This window comes from Paramisgurnus dabryanus, chromosome 6, assembly GCF_030506205.2.
Source record: "Paramisgurnus dabryanus chromosome 6, PD_genome_1.1, whole genome shotgun sequence".
Classification (NCBI taxonomy): domain Eukaryota; kingdom Metazoa; phylum Chordata; class Actinopteri; order Cypriniformes; family Cobitidae; genus Paramisgurnus; species Paramisgurnus dabryanus.
Genome location: NC_133342.1, coordinates 13124980 through 13148785, shown reverse-complemented (window position 1 = coordinate 13148785; position 23806 = coordinate 13124980). Strand labels below are relative to the sequence as shown.

At 37.6% G+C, this 23806-nt stretch overlaps 1 protein-coding gene across 1 annotated transcript in view; it reads left to right on the top strand.

The window, feature by feature from the left end:
- The window catches only part of epha4b (eph receptor A4b), a 186350-nt gene that overhangs the window by 124033 nt on the left and 38511 nt on the right, over positions 1-23806 (top strand). The window contains exons 9-10 of the mRNA XM_065267044.1: positions 20126-20193; positions 20453-20578. Coding sequence (XP_065123116.1) covers positions 20126-20193; positions 20453-20578 — 194 coding nt within the window. The remainder of the gene's footprint in view (positions 1-20125; positions 20194-20452; positions 20579-23806) is intronic.

Sequence of the window (23806 nt, the reverse complement as noted above, 5' to 3'; positions counted from 1 at the left end):
TCCAGATCCATCCCATGTACAGACTGTCAAGTGCAGCATCTGTGTAATGTAAAAATAAGTGCTATATTTGAGAGAATGGTGTTTTACATAATGTCTGAGCCATGGTTTAAGGCTGTGATTCTAAAACTTTTCACAGGTCGCCCCCCTTTGTGTAGGGTGCATACCTTCACGCCACCCCCCCCCCCAAAAAAAATCATGACATAAATAATATCAAAATAACAATTTTATTTAAACATTAAACATATTAAGGGCTGGTTTTCCAGACAGGGATTAGACTAGTCCTAGACTAAAATATATGTAAGGGCTGTCCAAACTGAAAACTACTTGCATTGACATATCTTAAAATACATCTGTGCCCTTTGTTTTGCCCTTAAAATGCACACAGGTAATGTTTTTAGTAAGGCATGTTTGTTAAAACTTTTTATATTTCCTAATTACACCAAGACCTAGTCCTGGCTTAAGATGATCCCTGTTGGTTTTTCTGAGCTATATTTTACACAGAATTCATGGTAAAGTCATTTTTTACTTTACCCAAGGGGATCCGGCCCCCAGTTTGGGAACAAGTTTATGGCTTGGTATTAGAGGTATTCTTAAATCCAAAGATCAGTACCTGACCTAAACTGACCTGAATCAGTTCTTACCCGAACGCAATGTGCATAAATACATTTAAAAGAAAAAAGAAAATAAACAGCCTCGAGACACATCTGATAATATAGTCTCAAGTGCTGAAGTGTCCATCACTCGACTGTCGATAATATGGGTCTGCTTGGGTCAATTCAGTGGAAATACATTTATTTTTATTTTTTTATACAAGACTCGAGGCCACTAAAATTACACCTGTGTCCAAGGCATGCATCAAAGGTTTATACACGCTCACATTTTGGGTCAGACCTTGGGTTTTCGAATCCAAGTAGACCCATGACCTCTAGTACACCAGACTAATGCTGAGTACACACCAAACGCGAGGCATCGCGTTCCTTGCTCTACATTACTTGCAAGATTTCACTTCGTGTCATGCAAATTTTTTGCTTGAGTAGAATATTTTTAATTGCAATAGCGTGTTTTCGCGGTAATGCATCGCCCAATTCACATCATTCGCATCGCCCCATGCGAATTTGCATCTATTTGCATCTTTGCATCAACTTTGTATGTAATTTACTCATGCAAATTGTTAAATTTGTGTTTGATGCGCACGCAGTATAGTGCTGGAAACACAGTCACAAATCCATCCTCACCCGTTCCCTTTTTACGTCTAGTATCAATAGAATGGAAAAATAAATAAATAACACATAAAACGACTTTAATTTGCTTTTTCAGTACACAAGGGATTTACATTGGCAGAATACAGAATATCTGTGCAGTTATATATAGACAACAGGTAAAAATGGCACGCAGATGGTGTTCAGTCATCAAATTCTGCCTGTTTTAGTCTGTTTCCCTACGAAGCAATTAAATTAGCAGACAGGCAAGCAGGTGCTAACCACTGAGAAACTCCTGCAAGTTTACCGTAGTTTGTGGACCCGCAGAACATCACTGCTGCCTTTATCATCGCCAGACAATTATTTTTGTTTTCAACTCATGAGAAAGTTGGAAAATCTATTTAACTCCCACGTCCAACTCGCTCTATTCTGTGGGATTATCTCTTTTAAGCCATATCCTCAGTGGAGCGCCTAATTATTTGGTGTGCACATCCCACATGCCAATATTTCTCTCTTAATTGCATTTTTTATGTTTTTAGCTGCTGGGAAATCAAATTCATCATTTTTTTAAGGAATTATTAACAACAGCTACAGCTGTTTAAATAAATCATTTAACATCATTTTTTAATATTAAACCTAGTTACACTCTGAAAAATGTAACCTTGGGGTGTTTTAATATGACAACATCTATATTTTTTACATTTCAAATAACACCCTCACATGTAGTTTCTAATAGGTTAGACCAGTGAAAATATGAAATATTTCCTGTATTTATGTTTTACAAGCATTTCCTATGTATTTAAACCCCAGTATCCTATACCATCACCTTTTTACTGCTTATTAAGATGTATAAGAGCAATGGCGTATGCATCTTATGATGCAGGTATTGTGTGACACATTTTAATAAATCTATATAATCATAGATGAAATACACAGGAAGACTTTCAAATCGAGCTAATTAGAAAGAATAAGAAGCTCTTTGTTTGTGATATGTTATCAGCATCTGCTAGGCCTTGGGCTATTCTCAAAAGCTAATGACAACAGCAAACCAATCTCCACACACACACACAAACTATTAGTCACATTAATTTCAGTACTAAATTTCTTCGGCTTGGAGAACTTAATACTTTAACATGTTTTCTGTCATTTTCATCCTCTTGTTATGTCACAGGGGTTGTAACTCTGCCTCGTTCATAATGGATTTCAGCACAAAATGTTCAGTTTTACCTCTAGTATCTCTTTAGATGGTAATGTGTATAAGTGTCATCTTTGATTGGCCAAATGGCTCCAGTCTAATAAATGTTTGGCTCATTTTCTTGCCCAGCCACGGATGCGTCCGTGCCGCAAGCAGGATCACCAAAGCGCCTTTCTGAGAGCGTCCGCAATTGTACATAATTGCGTTTTAAAGCCAAACCTGCATTTAAACTGAAGATCGGTCCCATTATGAAGGCTGGAAGAAGTGCTCTTTTCTCTCTCTTTGCATGCGCATGCACAAGCGCATACGACACAACACGTTCCCAAAGCATGCTTACAATGTAATTGTCCTCCCAACCGCTTCACGTGACGGACCGACCTCTCACCGCAATATAGTCATTGTGCGAAAAAGCGCTCTTCAGCAGCAGTAACAAAATTATTGGGTAATTGTATCTATAGGGTGGCTGAGATTATAGGACAGTTCATTTTGAGCTGTGAAATATCGCACAGTCAGCACAAAAGAGAGGAAAACACTGAGATAATGAGGCCAAACCAAGTTGCCGCATGTCAAGCACAATTACACAGAAAGAAAATCTTATACCTCCAGCTAAAAAAGAGATGATGCACTCTTTGTGTGTTTTGGGAGAGAGTATACAGTAAATTTCCATGTGCCGTAGTACCTTCCTGAAAGCTTTGCTGATACCAACACAAGAAAATCAGGTCTATGTGAATGGCATTACAAAATACGATATGGACTGCAGCCTTGGCTTACAGTAGCATGAGCTGTGATGCTCATCTGGGAAATGCAAGTTGGAACCTGAGGCACAAAAGCATCCTAGGTTGTTGTAAATTCTGGATATCTGATGCTTGGGTACACTTTAAAATTCATCAGACAAATTCTTTAAAGTTTCTTTTCTTGGAAACAGAATTTAGTATTTTTATTATTACCACCATTATTACCACCATTATTACCACCATTATTATTATTATTATTATTATTATTAACTAGTAATAATAATAATAATAGTTATCAGAAAACAGTTACTTTGTGGCAGATTTTGTTTTGTTGTTGTTATTTTGTATTATTAATAATAATAATAACAATAACAACATTATTTGTGTTATTATTATTGTTATTATTATTAACTAGTAGTAATAATAATAGTTATCAGGAAACAGTTACTTTGTGGCAATTTTGTTTGTTTGTTGTTGTTTTGTATTAATAATAATAAAAATAACATTATTAATATTATTATTATTATTATTAACTAGTAATAATAATAGTTATCAGGAAACAGTTACTTTGTGGCAGATTTGTTTTAGTTTTTGTTGTTTTGTATTAATTATAATAATTATAATAATAATAATAATAATAATAATAATAATAATAACATTATTATTACTGTTATTATAGCTACTACTGGTACTAATAATAATAGGCTAATAAAAGTTATCATCAGCAGAAGCATCAGTAGTAGTAGTAGAATCAGTAGTAGTATCAGTAGTAGTAGAAGTAGTAGTATTAGTATCAGTAGTAGTATCAGTAGTAGAAATAGTATCAGTAGTAGTATCATTACTAGTAGTAGTATTCAGTAGTAGTATCAGTAGTAGTAGTAGTATCAGTAGTAGTAGTAATATCAGTAGTAGTATCAGTAGTAGAAGTAGTATCAGTAGTATCAGTAGTAGTATCATTAGTAGTATCAGTTGTAGTATCAGTAGTAGTAGTAGTAGTAGTAGTAGTAGTAGTTGTAGTAGTATCAGTAGTAGTATCAGTAGTAGTATCAGTTGTATCCGTAGTAGTATCATTAGTAGTAGTAGTAGTGTCAGTAGTAGTAGTAGCAGTAGTAGTAGTATCAGTAGTAGTAATAGTAATAGTATCAGTAGTAGTAATAGTAATAATATCAGTAGTAGTAGTAGTAGTATCAGTAGTATCATCAGTAGTAGTAGTAGTAGTAGTAGTAGTAGTAGTAGTAGTAGTAGTAGTAGTAGTAGTAGTAGTAGTAGTAGTAATAGTATCAGTAGTAGTAATAGTAATAGTATCAGTAGTAGTAATAGTAATAGTATCAGTAGTAGTAATAGTAATAGTATCAGTATCAGTAATAGTATCAGTATCAGTAATAGTATCAGTATCAGTAATAGTATCAGTAGTAGTAGTAGTATCAGTAGTAGTAGTAGTAGTAGTAGTAGTATTATCAGTAGTAGTAATAGTAATAGTATCAGTAGTAGTAGTAGTAATAGTATCAGTAGTAGTAGTATCAGTAGTAGTAGTAGTATCAGTAGTAGTAGTAGTATCAGTAGTAGTAGTAGTAGTAGTAGTAGTAGTATCAGTAGTAGTAGTAGTATCAGTAGTATCATCAGTAGTAGTAGTAGTAGTAGTAGTAGTAGTAATAGTATCAGTAGTAGTAATAGTAATAGTATCAGTAGTAGTAATAGTATCAGTAGTAGTAGTAGTATCAGTAGTAGTAGTAGTAGTAGTAGTAGTAGTATCAGTAGTAGTAATAGTAATAGTATCAGTATCAGTATCAGTAGTAGTAGTAGTAGTAGTAGCAGTATCAGTAGTAGTAGTAGTATCAGTAGTAGTAGTAGTAGTAGTTTCAGTATCAGTAGTAGTAATATCAGTAGTAGTAGTACACTACTTTTTGAATATTTTTCAATATTATTTATTTTAATAATTAGTACGACTAATATGAGTTTACATTTTGCTTTTCATCCGTAGTGAGTGCTATGAACTTCAGTTAAGCCACCAAAAGAGACCTCGCTATCTTGTTTAGCGTAATTGACACAGTTTTTGAAAACACAGGCATTCTCTGACTGTTCATTTTTATTGCAACGATCCACCAGTGTGTTCCGGTGACCCGATTAGCAAATGAGAGTTTTATCGCGTGCACGGCCCCTGCATAGATTAGGGTGCAGCCGTCATGTTGTCAGAGGTCAAACTTCTTAATTAATTGGATTCTGACTGGTGTACTGAATCAAACTAATAAAATCCGGCTGGAAAAAAATAGGATCATTATCACTGTAATTTTCTCTCCCGCATTCTCAATTACCATAATGAATAGTTAACAAATTGGATGTTTCTCCACACCTATCAGAAACACATCCTGGAATTTAGCAGATATCACCATTTAATCTCCTCACTTCACTAATAATGAGTTTGGCTGGAGTAAATCTTTTTTAAAACAGCATGCGCAGGCCTTGGAAAGCTGCCAGGTCTCCTCCGACCGAGAAGGAGCCAAGAAACAAAGGACTTGAAAGATCGAGGGATCAAGAGATGAGGGACGAGCATTTTCTTTCGCATTCTTTTCTGCTATCTGTTATTGCCCGATAATGTAAAGACCGCACAGAACAGCATGAGGTTATTTTTCCGGCGCAGGCTCCCGTGAGTTGGAGCAGTGGGTGTCAGTGATTGCCATTAATTTGAAGAGCCACTCTGTGTGATGAAAGCCTTGAAATGAGGGAGGCATTTCTTCATTCGCCTTCATCTTATTAGTGCTGTGGCAAACACACCGAGTGATTAGAAATCATCTGATCTTTGAAAAAAGCCTGTCGTCTATGCTAATCAGCCCTGCTGACAGCCACTGCGGCCAGTACATTCCCTCACTGTGGACAGCCTCTCTCTCTCTCTCTCTCTCTCTCTCTCTCTCTCTCTTTGCCTTTCTGTCTCTCCCAATCTCTCTCTGTTCTCTCTGTCATTTTGGCTCGGTCTCTCTCCATCTCTCTTTCTCTGTTGGATTCATAATTCTTGAAACTAAGTTTGCACAGAAGCTGTGTAATAGTTGATAGCTTCACTTTTCTTTTGTTCTGGTTTTTGTGTGTTTGATATGTTTTGAGCCCCCCGACCTCTCTCTCTCTTTCTCTCTCGTTACTTTGTCTATGTGACAGTTGCGAACAAAATGCGTCATTTATTGAATTTCTTCATTACTGAATAATGCCTGGATCATTCACTTAATTCTCTTTGTATTTCTCTTTAATAGAGTCTGATCAAAAACATTTACTTTGATTCTGACTTCAAAGACAGACAAAGTCTTATTTGAATTAGACTGATAATAAACTGTCAATCACAGTTTTAACATCACATACAGTACATATAGGGGCGTAGCAGGCATTATAAAGGGGGGGCAGCTCTTTAGGTGATGTGCCCTCAAAGGGAAGTTTTGGGAATATGCCATAATAGCTTCAGGAACCTATTTTTGTGATTTCATACTTAAAATAACTTTGCAAGACTTGGGACCTCTGTGCACATCAATAGTATACTTTTTTATGATCAGGCCTCATTCTTAAAGGGACACTCCACTTTTTTTGAAATATGCAAATTTTCCAGCTCCCCTAGAGTCAGAGCCGGCGCCAGACCATAACTAACAGTGGGGCACTCGGATTCCAACGGGGGGCACGCAATAGCAACAATAACTTGCAAAAACAAGACTTATTACAAGACATTAAAACAACAAATACAGTGCAAGCACACACTCATACAACAAAAATACAGACTGTCAGCTTATTTCCCGTAAAAAGTGCAAAAGACCACAAACTATGCGCAAAACTTCGACCGCGGCGTGAGCGCAAGCTGAGCTCCGTTGCGTTCGCGCTTTACTCTACGCAACAAACCGCCCTCGCACGGCGCAAGCCATTGAAATGAATGGGTGTCATAGTGCAGCGCACACCGTGTCCTATCTTTAAAAAAGCTGCTTTACCATAATCACGTCGTAATGCTGTTAACGGTCTATAGCCACACTTCACATTTAACCTTACGTAATTTAATACAACGCTAACTTACCTTTGAAATAGCTGAAGACGGCGTGAACATTAAACTTCCTTAAAACAGTGTCCTGTAGATTTGTAAATTCCACCTCGACCTCTAATCTCTGAGTTTGAGCAAGTTTGTGTTTGCATGAAGTCAGATGAAGCAGGCGGTGCTGGTTCGTTCTAAATGTTCTAATATCCATATTTTACACAATCCATAAAATACCGCGAAAAAACACGTTGCTAGTATCAAGTCACAAATGTGCTAAAGACGTAAGACGGGTGAGACGCGGCAATACATCCAATCAGAGAAACTGGTCTATTTTAATTAAAGAAAACATATCAACATATCCTCATTTGATTATATTATAAGTCTTGAAACATTCAACGTTTAATTTATTTGAATTATTCTTGATATATATTAAAGTAATAAAAAACTTCGTAGGGGGGCACAACAACCTGTTCGGGGGGGGGGGGCACTGCCCTTGACGCCGGCCCTGCCTAGAGTTAAACATGTCATTTTTACCTTTTTGGAATCCACTCAGCTGATCTCTGGGTCTGCACTCTAAAAAATATAGCACCAAAACTGTTGCTTTGGATCGTAACCATAGAAGAACCGTTTTTAGTGCCATATAGCACAGGTGAAGCACCAGTGTAGAACCATATAGTGCTTTGTAGAACCATATTTGGTGCTATAGAGGTGCTACACAGGTGCTTCACCGGTGCTATATGGGCACTAAAAATGGTTCTTCTATTGTTACGATCCAAAGCAACAGTTTTGGTGCTATATAGCACCGTTTGTTTTTTTAGAGTGTGGTGGTACCACTTTTAGCATACAGTATAGCACAATCCATTGAATCTGATTAGACCATTAGCATCGCGCTCAAAATAACCAAAAGTGTTTGGATATTTTTTCTATTTAAAACTTGACTCTTCTTTAGTTACATCATGTACTAAGACCGAAAGAAAATTAAAAGTTGCGATTTTCTAAGCAGATATGGCTTGGACTATGCTTTCATTCTGGCGTAATAATCAAGGAGTTTGCTGCTGTAACATGGCTGCAGGAGGCGCAATGATATTATGCAGCAGCCGAAAAAAGTCTCCTTAGTACATTTCAATGGCAGGGGACTATTTACGGGCAGACGTAATATCACTATCCAGACTCTTTGGTTATTTTTTATTGCAATGCTAATGGTCTAATTAGATTCAATGGATTGTGCTAAGCTATGCTAAAAGTGGTAGCGCCAGACCCGGTAAAAATCGGTAAAAATCTAAAGTTTAACTCTAGGGGAGCTGGAAAATGAGCTTATTTTCAAAAAAAGTGGAGTGTCCCTTTGATGAGTTCCATTTTTGTTGCGTTGTGTTACTTGTGTCCAGTTTAGACGCTGTGTAAGGTCAAATCTTAACTTTTGCGGCATCCGGCAACACCAGTGACAGTGACCCTTCACAGCTTGATGGGCGTGTCCAGTCGCGCAACAAAGTTGAGAAATGTTTAATTTATGCAAATTATGAGCGACATTCGGGAGCGACTACCAATGAGAACGAAGCAGGGGAGTTCACGTCATCTGTCTCTCGTCAGTTACTGGAGTGGACATTACTCATTTGTTTATGATAAGATATAGAAACGTCTCTTTTGAAAGAGAAGAGCGACACACAGTCGCTTATAATGTGAATGTAACTCTATAAAGCACTCTTAAATATAAGGGGCTGGACACACAAAAACTTTTAAACGTGGCTGAAAACGCCTTGAGGACGCCGAATGCCAGCTGTTTTCAGCTGAGTGCCAGCTTTCTTCAGCTGAGCACTTTGGTAGCTGTGATACTTCAGCTGCGAGCCGGTTGGTTGCTGTGGTAATGTCCCGCCCCTCCTCCACTGTGATTGGGCGGCCGTGTGAGAACTGACATTGACGAGCGGAGCTTTTGTCCCAAAGTTGAATCTCTTTCAACTCTAGACTCTCAGCGCCGAGCACATGAAAACCGCCGAGCGCCGGTTTTCAGCGCGGAAAAAACCCGCTAGATGCTGGCTTATTTGAAAAACGCCGAGCTTCCATTGGAAACAATTGAAAACATGCGCCGGCCACGGCGGTAAAAGTTTTGGTGTACACAACCCCTAAATGTCCGGCAGAGATTCCTTACAGCACCTTTACACATTTTTGGTTCTTTGGAGTTCATGTTTTGATGGGTTCGTTAGATCAGCATGTTGGTCTCTGGAATCTTGCATAAAAAGTTTACAAGATTTTAAATTGGTACGAGGCTCTAAAACCATTTTTTGTTGGAAAGACAACAACATATTTTTGTCAATATACAAAATATATCAACAGTATAATTTTAGCAAGTATATTTTTTCATCTTCTAACTACCACCTTTATTTCATTTATAAAATTCATACTGTAGCATTCTTAAAGTTTTAAAACAAGCCTATAGACAGAACTGCAAAGTTCATTTTTTTTAGTCTCCATATTAATAATAAAGTATAAGCTTGACCATGGCCGTTTTTAGTTGTCAGCATGGGCGGTTATCTCAAGGTCACCTGCTTATTGCCAAATGAAAGGCTAAGGTTGGTCACCCCCTGTTTTAATGCAGTAGAAAACACAAGGTAATCAAACAAGCAATTAAGCATTATGGGCGAAAATAACTTCATGCTGTGCCCTTTGTGGAGTCCTTTCAAACTTTATTGCTCTTCCTCAGGCCAGACACACGCCAAACAGGAAGCCAAACATTTAACACTGCATGCAATTCATCATTTGAGGACGAGGAGAACGGTTTTAAAAAGAAATGACAGGAGGTCAGTGATGAGATCAAATATTGGACTTTCCAGTCTTTTAAATCCTAAGAAGAGGTTATATGAGATCTTACTTATTTTGTTAGAAAATAGGAAGTCTTTTAAGCTTAATGAGGAAGCTGTGATTTTGTTTATAATAAGCTGACAGGCATTTCAAAGGGTCATCGGTTGGTCCAGACAGTCACTGATTACTCATTAGTGAAAGGCTTATATCATGCCAGCGTTCCTGTCCTCATTTCTATAGTCGGTCCACTTTATGTTTGTAAAATGAGATGCCGGATGAATTGAACCAGATGAGGTGATCGTAATTCAACACACTGCTGGAGCGCAAGGGTACGGGCAGCAGTAGTCATGGGAATATCTGGGCTGCTTTTTTAACCTAATTGCAAGTCAGTTAGAAACAGTTGGCAAGGACATGTGGCTGGGGAAGCTTTAATGGAGATGAATGCCGTGCCAGGAGGATAGAGAAAAAGAAAGACGTTGAGAAGATCCCTGACCCCTCCTCCTATTTTTGTAGTCCACATGAACCAAAGTTCAGGCTTTACCAACAGCTCCATCAGGTCTCACTTCTGAAAGTCATGAAAGTTTGAGATAATATGTGAACTATTTCTCATTATCCGACTTGTCATCTGTCCAAGTTTCAAAGAAGTTTTAGCCAAGGTGAGAAAGTCATGTAAGCATACGGTGCATCTTTCCAACCCTTGAACTTCTCTTGCACATTTCAATTTGAGACTGTTTGGTTTGAAAGCCCCCCATATTTACCTAACTTGAGCGCAGTTTAAACGTATAAAGATTTCTTCTAAAGGCGCCTTAGCATAAAACCCATCCACCAAGCCAAAGCTGTGGAGAAAGTTGTGTCTCCCGTTTGATCTCAGAGCTGTCTTTACTCGGGCAGCTTTCTTATGGCCTTGATCCTGAAGAGATTCTGTTTTGGGGAGGGGCGCTTTTCAGACCACGGCTCCGAGCAGAGATGTGCTTTAGCTCTAGGGTTCCTGTTACAGTAGATCACTTTCTCCCCAGCTCACATTTCAATAACGTTAGTATGCTGCAGCCCAGCGGAGCGCTTTGAGCAAAAAGCACATTGTCAGCACTGCCAGTCCTTGCTCCAACTCAAGACCTCAAAGAGTGCCAAGATGTAGTTCTCAAAATATACCGAAAGATAAAGGGAAAGCAAGAAACGAACGTTTCAAAAGTTCCCAAAAGTAAAAAGGTCAGAAAAAAATTGGATATAAAGAATGCACTGGAATAAGAGGAAGGGTGATGTATTCAGATTGCAACCGTACGGTTCCCAAGACAGAAAGTTAGATGCCGCCGTGAAAAACGGCATTCGGGTGACAGGGTATTAGATCGGGAAGGTAAATTGATATGCAAATGCTAGTGAGGAGAGAGGAAATATGAATCTCAAATTTGCAAGACCTGCACGGCGAGCAAGAATAGCTCTTTCCTCCAGTCAGCAAAGTACAATAGCAGGCCTGGGCGAACGGAGCATCTTGGATCCATCTCTTCTGTGTGGCAGTACGCTCGAGAGAGAAAGTGAGAGAGAGAGGGGATGTGTTAGGCAGCACAAAGTGATTTGTCCTCGTGTAGCCAGGGCCGATCCGAGAGCAGAGGCACTGCTGAATAAAAGTAAAGCACCTCTCGCTCATTTGCAGAGGAACGCTGGGAGATTGGAGTCGTACATCAGGATGATTCTCGCTGCTTTGTTCTTCAAGGAGAGACGTTTTGTCAATATAAGATGCTCTTTTTCTCATTAGATTCCTGAGAGGTCTGTCAAGCGTACAGGCTCACAATGAGAACTGCTGCTTATGATTTGTGGTCTTCAACATCCGCACACACGCTCTGTATAATGTAAATGCATGCGAGCTATTGACATAGATGCGCGCGTTCTCATTTTAAAGCAGGATTCCATTACAGAACGCTTGGGTCGCATATGCTGAATAATGTAAACATGCTATTGACTTCATCGGCTTTTTAATAATAAATAGACCTACAAATTGTATTTTTTGACATTTTTAGATCTTTCTATTGTTATTTTGGATTTGTATGTTTCTGTAGCTCAGTTGGTAGTGCATTGCGTTAGCAACACAAAGATTGTGGGTTTGATCCCACACTCCTCTAAAAAAAATGCTGGGTTATTTTCAACCTAGTCTTGCGTAGCCAGACCTTCAATACTGAAGGTCTGGTGTTTTTCACAGCTTTTACTGGACAAAACCCGCCCACGAGGCTGTTTGACTGACATGATCACAGTTTTTTTCCTCTAGGGTCATGTTTCGGACTCCCCACAACAACGAGCCGGCTGGCAACAAATCAGTTATTGAAACAACCAGCCGCATCCGAATAGCATCTAAATAAACAACATTAAAACAACGTTGTGCACTTCATCAACAGCCACACCAATGAGACGCTCCCGGTAAACATCTGTTTGAAGCACATCTCTCCACTTTTTAACACCTACAAGCAATTCAGGAGAACCGAACGCCAGCTGCGATCTTTTGATTCCACTAACTGCCTCAAGCAAAACTCTTGGACGTCTTTTAGAGAGTCTATGCCATGAACTTTGCATATTTTTGAGCTGATCGTGATAACTAGTCATTATTATCCAAGTGAACACAACTGATTCTCTTCCTCAATGGAACGTCAGAGCTTTGTTTTCCAGGGACCGAAACTAATAGCGACACTCACGTCTCCTGGAAATCCGGTTTATTTCAACAAATCAAAAGACGACTTCGACATTCCCACAGGGTTTCCAGGAAAGTGTACGATAAACATCAGACATTTAAGCCAACATTTTGTGGATGTGAGGTCTGAGGCGGAGACCCAGTATTTTTACCCAGTGTTGGGTCAGAAAAGAACAAACTTAGAAAATGTTCATATTTGACCTAACAGTGTGTTAAAATAACCCAGCATAGAAACCAGTGGGTTGGGTTTGTTTCTTTTTGACCCAATGCTGGGGTTAAAAATAACCTAATGTTTTTTTTAGACTGCAGGGAATGTATATTGTACAAATTCCTTGTTGCACAAATTTTTTTAAGTTTAACCAAACTTGAAATTACTTTTTCATTATGTGCACTGTAAAAAGTTAATTGCTGCACTTAGATTTTTAAGTTTAATTGATTCAAACTTACAATTCATTTCAAATTTCTTGGCTATTTTTATAATTTATAGCAGCTCCTTAGTAGTCAAGTTGAAATGAATTGTAAGTAAGATTAAAGTCGCAATGAAATTGAAATGAAAAACTATATATTTTTTTTATATTGTGGTATTATTAACAAATTACTTATCTGTGAGCTTCATTATTTTTAAAAAATTGTGTGTGCTCATAATCTTTAATCAAAAATGTAAATCTCCTCCCCTCCTCAAAACAATCTCTCTTCACTTCCGGTCATAAGTATGGCAGGTGGGCGGGGTCCGGGAGAAGATCGCAGCGATTAGCAATTAGCAACACAACCTAACTTCAAACGATCCAATCAGATCTCGATGGACAAATTCAAATCCAGCCCTGCCTTTTTCATCTCAAAAGCTGTTTCATTCGGATATACGTCACCACGGGGAAAATAAGGCAATCGCTACTTCCGTTTCATGGCGACTTTAAAGGTGCCCTAAGCGAATTCACGCAATTTAGGCCATGAAACATTTTTAGTTTCATACAGTAAACATCTCCTCACTAACTGCTAGCTGCCTGTCCCCTGAACACAATGTAAAAAAACACGGTCTCTTCAGACAGCCCAGGCTTTGCAAACTGCAACAAAAACAGAGTGGTCATACCTAACACCATGAAACAAAGTTTCCAGCCAATAAACAACAAAGAGGTTTTTGGAGTGAGGGTTGGGCGCGTTCATGACTCGTTCAGAAAGCACGGAAGGGAGGAGGAGTGAAGGAGTTAGCTACGCTCAGTTTTGTTTGACAACACTTTGAACGTCAACAGGAAGGGACGTCACACAGATTCGCTTAGAGCACCTTTAAACTTAAAGAGCACCCATTTCATTGCTAAAAAACAATGTTTTTTTGTGTATTTGTTATAATACAATGTGTTTACATGGATTATAGTTAAAAAAGTATAGTTTCACTCTCTTCCTGAAACACACGGAATTGAAAAGCTTTGTGTCCCTGATTGGCCAGCTAATCTAGATTTGTTTGCTAACAGGAGTTAACTTACAGGCTTTAAGTCTGAAGCGGGAGGAATTATGATAATGTCGGTATTGTCTACATTACCGATCCCATGAAGTCCAAGTAGTCCTAGAAAAGAGATTCACGTTGGAGACGATAACTCCCGTCATCTTTTACTTTGGAGTTTTTACCTTTTGAATATCGTTAACATATACTAAAACACTTATGGCGCTTTTCCATTGCATAGTACCCCACGGTTTAGTTTAGTTTGGGTCGGGTCAGCTTACTTTTGGGAGCTTTTCCATTGGGTGCAGTACGTAGTACCCGATACTTTTTTCATACCACCTCGGTTGGGGTTCCAAGCGACCCGAGCTGATACCAAACGTGACGCGAAAACACTGTAGGTCACTGATTGGTCTGAGAAGCGTCATCGCTATAATGTAAATATTAGCTTTAGCTTACTGCTAGCTTGCGCTGTCTCAAGCAAACATGTTGTTATCTGTGTTCTGCTATAAGTTTCCAAACACCCTTTTAGCAATGAAAAACATCCGCAGGTTGAGAATCCGGGACACCATAACAGTTTTTTCCAGACTTGCAGTTTGTGGCGGCACATTCGTGACGTGCACGTCCGCATTATATATGCTTAAATGCAAGTTGAATGAGGCTCAGCGGAGCGCCGTCGACTGACGCCACGGGTCGGGTGTTTGAACAGAAACTGTCATGTGAGACAGAGGTTGTTATAAACGCGATGTGCAAACATCTATTTGTGGTGGCCAATTTTAATTTTGTGGCAGACTGAGAAATAAATGAATGTATGGGAATGTACAACAACGCTCTCACATGTATGATGTCACAGCAGTAGGCAGCGTAAATATAACGACACGCCTATTATCCCTCCCACTCCGAAGTGATACTAAACTCGATTGAAAAGCTAACCACGCCAAAGTGAGGTGAGCTGACCCGACCCAAACTAAACTAAACCGTGGGGTACTATGCAATGGAAAAGCGCCATTACACACCAAAGGAAATGTAAAAATGTGAATCGGACAATAGGTGCTCTTTAACAATCTGTGCAACAAGGAATTTTTATAGTGCATACAGGATACTGAATAAAGAAATGCACTGTAAGTCGCTTTGGATAAAAGTATCTGCCAAATGCATTAATGGTAATTTAAAAGTAAGGTGTTCTCGCAAGTCTTGCTAATTTAACTGTAATGATTTAAAGCATTATTGTCAATACATTATGGTAATGCATTCGGCCCCAGCACAACAATTAGTAACACTGATACAAATTTGCAGACACCATACACACATTTACACACACATTATATTTTGTGGCCTTGTTTTACATTTCTCATAGACAGCTTGGCTAATATTTTCCTATCTTTGAGATTACATTCATAAAACAACCTACAAAATTTGAACTTTTTAATGAATTGCGAGTTTTTTTGTTGTGATAACCATCCCCCATACTCCTTCATTTATGCTACAGTTCCTTCTCTCTGACATCAATGACAATGTGAGTCGACAGTTTCAACATCCACAACCAGGGGAGATCCATCCGTCCAGCCAATTAGTTGAGTTTACACGATGTCAAGCTTGTGTTTGAAAATTAGCATCAGAGTAAAGTGATGGAGCATGATGAAGACTGGCAATCAGTTCCACTATGTGGCGTACACGTGTGCGTGTCTTGCCAAAGCCCGAATCATTCTCACTCGTCTCTGTCACGCAATCACAGCTCCAGTCTGCCAAATAGCCACGGCTGGGCTCCCGTGACCCTGGCACGGGCGTCTCCTCTCCCCTCTGCTCATCATTACTGCCAAATTAAAAGCCAGGAGCCTCCAGTTCATCTGCCACTCCGTTGCCGACACTTCTCGCTAGCTCGGCCATCTCCATCACCGTGCCACGCTCATTACGAATCTTTGGAAGCCACCCCAAACCAATTATAATCAAAATGATTTTAAAATGTACTAGTCCTTGATTGTAATGAGAGAGTTCTACATTTTCTTCTCAGATTAGCTGTCATGAGGGATTCATACTTTGAGACAAATTGCTAAAGAGAGTTTGAGCGCAGGAACGGGGGAGAGATAAACCTGAGAAAGGGAAATGTAATTCAGCGATAGTGTCTCTGATTAAAGCATAATGCTGTTTGCAAGGAAGCATAAAAGATTAGACGGTTACGCAAGGAACGCTGCAGGGACTGATAAGTTTGGAGAAGATCTTCCTCACGATCTGCTGCATGTACTAGATGCTAAAAATAACAAGCTAAATAAATAACCAGTTTATTACCTTAGTCCACATCATAGCTAAAGCATATCAACCATTACACTGAGCTAACATTACTACGTAAAATGAAATGTATATAATGTTATCTGCAGATCCTTTAATTCTTGCCTGACTGCCAAATCCGCACAGCAGTGTTCCATGCACAATGTCTCCCCTCGTTTTTTTGGAAACTGAAACAAGGTATTTGTTCCTGAGGTCAGTTTAGTTGTTAACCAGACCGATAAACAAGCACAGATGGATTCTAACTTTGGGCCAGGACCGCTGCAATGCGCTTGCATTTGATGAAACCGTCTATCGAACCCTTTTTTCACTTTAACAGAAAGATTTTGTGGGTGTTAAAGTTTTTTTTATGAGACCACACAGCACCAACAAAGAACATTTTGTACAATAGAAAGACTCTGTGGGTGTTGACGGCTCTTAATATAACCATATAGCCTGACAAAATCCTTTTAGGAACCTGTTTTTTTTTTGAGAGTGTAGGAAATGAAATGGTTTTCTGGGCAAAGTTCCTCAGCAGGTTTGCTCCATCCTAAAAAGTCTGATTGTGACCATGCGCCGACAAACCTACACTGTCTCTAGCTTTCACTGGGGCAATGCCCTTAAAAAAATTTACCATATAGGTACAGATGTTTATACATTCGGTATCATTATGTGCCTTTCACTGAGGTACTTATACAGTTTGTACCTTTAATATGAACTCTGTAACTGCAAATGTGTACTTCTGGGACCCCCCGTAAAATCATTGAATTCAGGTGTTTCAATCACTCTTAATGCTTCATTATACCAAGACATTTTGGAAAATTTCATGCTCCCGACGTTGTGGGAACAGTTTGGAGATGGCCCCTTCCTGATCCAAGATGACTGTGCACCAGTGCACAAAGCAAGGTTCATAAAGACATAAATTAGCGAGTTTGGTGTGGAGGAACTTGACTGGCCTGCACCTCAACCCAATAAAACATCTTTGGGATGAATTAGAGCAGAGAGATGTTAATCCAACTTTTCACTTTTTACAGTGTAGTGATGAGTTATATATGGGTCAATGACATGACGTTAATTATTTTGTGTCTGTATGATTCAATTAAATGTAAAAGGGTTAAAATTTTAACCCTTTTTGGGAACACGTCTAAAATTTCTGGCTTTATTTAATTTTGAAAGAATATTTTTGGGGGATAATTGCAAAAATGTCAATGTGGTGTCTGTGTCAATTGGTGTAGCTGTTTTTTATTAGAATATAAATATATTCATAAAAAATGTGGAATAAAATATAATCATCTAGTTTAGTGTAATATGATTTTTTTACATACATTTTTACATAATTTGTCTAAGATTATTTAGAAAACAGAGCTGTTTTCAGCATATGTCAGCACAAATATTACAAAAACGCATTTATAATTAAATAATAAAATGATATTTTATTGTATTATTATTTTTTGATGATGATGATGATGATGATGATGATGATGATTACACTTATATGCCATCAAGATGGATTAAATATTTAATATTTCTCATTTTTTGGCACAATTGGCGGTTACACCATTTGACGTTTTCAGGTCCAGTCTTACTTTCATAAAAATGGTGCAAATGTAATTTTTTATGGCATAAAATTAAAATAAATACAATGCATTGAAAAAACCTGATGCAAGTTTTTCTTTTAAAAATTGAATTTCTCATCTTGCCGAACCATTTTTTTTCACTGACCCATATATAGCTATAAATTATAAATATATTATATTTATTTTTATAGCAACTCCTGACTAGCACTAGCATGGCATACCCACCTTGTACACTTACGGACATCCGCCAATTCCTCAAGTACACAAACGTGCGCAGCTCGTCATCCTCCACCCTCTCTTTGGAAGCTTTTCTTTTTATTCGACCGCTATTCTTCATGTTTCATTGGTGGGTGTCGTTTGATTTGATTTGTTACAGACATACTGCTGCCTGCTTTAGCGGAGGTGAGTGTAGCAAACATCAAATACGACCAGTGGGATTTTGTATAGAAATATAAAAAATATGGGAGAAATGTGTGAAATTATTTAAACGGGATGAATGGTGGGATAGAATGGTAAAATATGGGAAATCCCTGGAAAACATGAGGGTTGACAGTTGTAGCTTTGTGCGCTGAATGCATGTGGTGTTTAGTGTTCGGGAAATTTCCCTTATTTTCAAATCCCAATGTTGACAGATATGCACTAGTCAACATAATTAAAAATAATTGTAAAATTAAATTGATTAAACTTAACAATGTAAGTGCAACAAGGAATTTTACAGTGCAGACTGTTTAAGGATTGGCACAGGTTGCTTTTAAGAGCTCACTACTTTAATGGGGAAAAACTAAAATCTACAAAAATTTATTTAAAGATTGTTTCAATCACTAAAACTTTTTATTTATTGGTATTACGTAATTTAAACCTAAGAAAAATGTTTAATGCTCCCTCATTTGTAAGTCACTTTGGATAAAAGCGCCCGCTAAATGAATTAATCTAAGTATCCGAAGACAAGTGACTCTCGGCTACATTTTTGTCTCCCCCGGAGAATATTTTCATGTAGACTCCAAGAGCGTACAACGAACTCCATTAGTTAACAAATGAGAGATGTTTTGTAGTGATGCTTAAAATGATGGTAAGCCTGTAGAAGCATTTATACAGCATGTGTTGCAGTATATTGCTGCAGGCAGTGGCAGACTGTTTCCGAACCGTACCCACAGAGACCCAGAACACCAGTGGGTATTTTTAGACTTTCCAACATGCCCACAGAGAATACTCACAGATGTGCCGGTACTCAACACACACACATACAGTACTGAAAAGAGACACACTTTTTATGATGGCAAACGCTTATTAAAACTCCCATTTCAACACTTTACTTCATGTTCTGTGTTCAGATGGATGATTTATATAATTCAGACTTAATTATAGCTGTATATACTCTGTACAGACTGGAAAGTGCGAGTTACTGAAAAATGTGATTTAGTCGAGTGTACATTATATAGAAACTCAACAGCAGCATGGAAACAACGATAATCTTTTTGTCGCTATCACACAGCCCTGAAATCCAGGAGGCCATACAATTTTATGGCTGGTTTATAAAATCAGGGTTTCCATACCTTAGTTAACTTCAAATTCAAGGATCTTTCAAGGACTTTCCAGGTCCAATACCCTTAAATTCAAGGACTAAATTTCAAGTGAGAGCAAGGTTACATCGTGTTACCTTTTAAGATACATTGATACAGTTCCCTTTCGAGGGAACTCGCGCTGAGTCACTTTGAGGACACCTCCATGGTTAAGTGCGTTTGAATGTGTATATCAAATTCAACCAATGGTGAGCTTAATGACAAAGACAGGTTGATGGGGAGCACAGAAGTATATCGCTATGTCAAATATTGCCAAGACGGCGTTACAGGGACGCAGAAAGGATTGCAAGGGAGACGCAGCGTCTCGTTCCCTTCTCAGGGAACAACAGTTACATACATAACCCGAGACGTTTTCAGGTGTCAAACAAAACTATGCAAAAAAGCATTTTGGTATGAATCAACATTCGCATACAGAAGATAAAAGCATTGAAAGCGAACAGTTTAGCATGTGTGCTTAAAAGGCTAGAATTTTTATGATATTATCCTACACTACACAGAGAATAATATGATTTTTTTTCCAGAAAACTTATTGCATAAAATAGATTCAAGCACTTTCAATGACCTGTATCTATGCATGTATATATTTCCAAAACTTTTAAGGATTTCAAGGACCTGTGGGAACCCTGTAAAATGTACCTTTTTAAAAGTGATGTTTCATATCTTTTTTTTGTGTGTGTTTCAGACATTGTGGCTACATTAAAGCAAAGCAAGATCCAGATGAAGAAAAAATGCAGTTTCAGAACGGCAGAGGTACAGTGGCCAAACAAACTCACACGTGGGCCTAATAGATTGTAAAAAAAATGTTTTTTTTAGAGGCAACATAAATGTTAAAGATCTCACAGTTTCAGCTGGGATATAAATCACCATCTCAGCCTAACCGTGGAGTTTATCCTCTCCAACTTTTTTAGGGGACTGTTTAGTTTTACCGCATGATCGTGTCTTGGCATTAATGGCGACTAAACGGCCCGGATTAAAAACTTTATGCTTTTCTCTTTTTCTCTGATTGCAGTCAAGCTGCCGGGAAGCAGGACGTACATTCATCCCCACACTTACGAGGACCCGAATCAAGCCGTCCGGGATTTTGCCAAGGAAATCGATGCAACAAATATACGTATAGAAAGAGTTATAGGAGCAGGTAAGAAAAACAACTCTCACATAAAAATCACACAGATAAAAGTCTATAAATTATACATGCCGTGTCAGTGACTTCATAGGTTATAAAACGCCTTTCTTACTCTTTTCAAGACATGAAGCCGGTTGGGTGCTAATGTACGTCAAAGAACAGAGGTTTTTATTTAAGCTCTCATTACAGACTGTCTGTCAGCTGTAATCCTCACACGCAAAGCTGTTGTTTGAAATACTGAGCTGTTAATGCCGGGTATCTGCACATGGCTTTGAAATTTTCATTTTCCTGGGCATACACTTTCCCTGTGAGCGTGTGTCTGTTTTTATTTCTTTGACCTGTTTTTTTCTCCTTTTCTCTTAGTCCATCATTGAATCTATCTCCCTCCTTATCTTTTCCCTCTTTTATACATTTGCAAGTGTCTGTGCTTATGATGAGCTTCTTTTAAGCTCTTGGAAATCGGAATGAAACAATATCATTGTACTGTAAATGATTTTGTGTGCGAGAACAGACACTTAAATGAAAGACATCTTTAACTCAGACATGTGTGGGTAAGATGTCATTCAACATGAAAAAGAGATTTTTTAAATGAAACTAGTATTTAACGACTCACTGAAATACTTTTCTTATTGGTGAATCACATCATTTTAAACTGTATAATTGACTAGTATTGTTCCAGGGAACACATTTACTATGTGTTCAATGACAAAAAAATATTCTGCATTGATTTATTTGGTAATATTAATGAATCAGATAATATGCAGTCATCATTATTGAAAAGTAAACACGTACAGTAGGACATTTTTTGTCATACACAATAATGCATTTAAATGGGACATTTCTCAAGACTTTTTTAAAATGTCAAATAAATCTTTGTTGTCCCCAGTGTGATTTTTCTTGTTCAAAATACCATATAGATAATTTATTATATCATGTTAAAATTGCCACTTTGTAGGTGTGAGCAGAAATGTGCCGTTTTTGGGTGTGTCCTTTAAAATGCAAATGAGCTGATCTCTGCACTAAATGGCAGTGCTGCGGTTGGATCGGGCCGATTAAGAGGCAGTATTATCCCCTTCTGACATCACAAGGGGAGCCAAAATTCAATTTTTTTCACATGCTTGCAGAGAATGGTTTACCAAAACTAAATTAATAGGTTGTTCTTTTTCACATTTTCTACGTTGATAGAAGCACTGGGGACCCAATTATAGCACTTAAACATGGACAAAGACAGATTTTCATGATATGTCCCCTTTAAGTAGATAGCAAATTGAGACTTTTACATTAATGCATTTGGCAAATGCTTTTGTTCAGAATAGTATAGTCTGTTTGTTTTTTGTGGACGCCTTGCAAAAAACTCGTTTCACAAAATGCATTCGCGATTTACGCATACAAAGTATGCCAGTTACAAAAATCCGACTATTTTGATGACGAAATTTACGTCATGTGCACTGTACGCGGACCCTCGTGTATGCGTAAAAACTATTCTAGCTTTACAATGAATTACAAGGTATACATTATATTAATAATTGTGTTCCCTGGGAGCGAACCCTCAACCTTTTGCACTGCTAACGCAACTTTCCACCACTGAGTAACACAAATTGAGTTTTTTGCCTGGTATACAGATGTGGCCTTTAAAAATGCGCGTCTCTGAGACCAGAATGCCGCGGAGACTTCCGAAATTCTGCGAGATCCCGCAAAAGGGGGGTTCGGTGGGGGACGCAGGAAATATAAAAACCTGTAGAGGGCAGGCGTGTTTCTTGTAGGCCATACTGACGACAATGTGTGTGCTCGACTTCATGCTGAGCGTATACTGTATGATATTGAAGTAACATGACACGGACTTTGATGTCATACAAATGCATGCTTTTTGGCAAACATTTTGTTGGCGAAGTTTTCTTTTGCCAGTTACATAAACAGTCACATATTCTTCATAAAAATCCGACTCAAACGCGGATCATTTGTCTTATTTTTTCCGTGTACTTACAGTAGAAGAGACGTGATGTATGATAATCGAGTCTTATAACAAAATAATTCGCGAAGACCTTTGAAGAGACCGAGCGCATTTACGCAATATCATTAACTAGTTTATCTAATTTTACATTTAGTTCATTTTTGCATCTGAACGTTTTAATAGCTTTAACATGGTTGTGGTGCGCTTTTCTGCATTACTGAACAGTAGGCTACTTTTTATATTATTATGTTTCCCTTTACATGGTATGAAACACGATAAAAAGTATGCATTGGTGTTTAATACATTTCACTGAGAATTTGTATAATATGTTATACTTTTGTACTAATAAAATCATATTGTGAGTGTAAATATTCATAAATTCGAGGAGTTTCTGATGTGTTTGTCATCGGCAAAATGCGCAGTTTCTTTGTTGCTGATTAAAAACCGTTGGCTATGTGATTGTTTAAAATTGACATTTTTTCTACTTATTATTAATTTATTTTTTGCCTACATTTACTCAAATAATATCAATGTGAAAATATAAGTAAATCATACTTCAAGTTAGGCGTAAAACTTACACATTTTTGATGTCAAATAGAAATAATAATAATTTGAAATATGCAATTATTACAGTTTTAAAAACTTAAATATATTACTCTGACCTTTTTAAATATATTGACTAAAATAATCTGTAAATGTAATACTTATATTATTAAGGCGTATACATCAAATAATATATGTACATTTTACACAAAATATCTGTTCTATTTTTAGTAATTTATTTTCCAACTAAAAAAATCGCATAACTGCATTAAAAGATTTTATTAAGTTACTTTAATCATTTATTTTAGAGATATTTACAAAGCCACTGAATCATTTTTAACAGTGTGTACATTATGACCTTATTATTAAATGCATATAAATAAAAATATGTAAAACTAAATAAAAAAGATATCATACACGGACTGTATGTAAGCATACGTTTTCTTGTTCGGTGCACGTGGGTTTAAATGCCGTTTTTCTAAAGAAGAATTTTAAAACTTTATTGGTGGTAGTTGAGAAGAATTCCTTTTTCCATTTCTAAATCATTTTGAGCGCAATATAAATATATCATATTGTTATTCTTATTATATAAGAATACGCAATTTTTACAAACTTTTTAACATATAGAAAATACACGTTAAGCATGTTGTGTGTATTTCCTAATTACAAGCTTTTGATGAAATTGCACCAAAACTAAACGTGCATAAAAACATAAAAAAGTCATTTAAATAAGCGAAAAAATATTT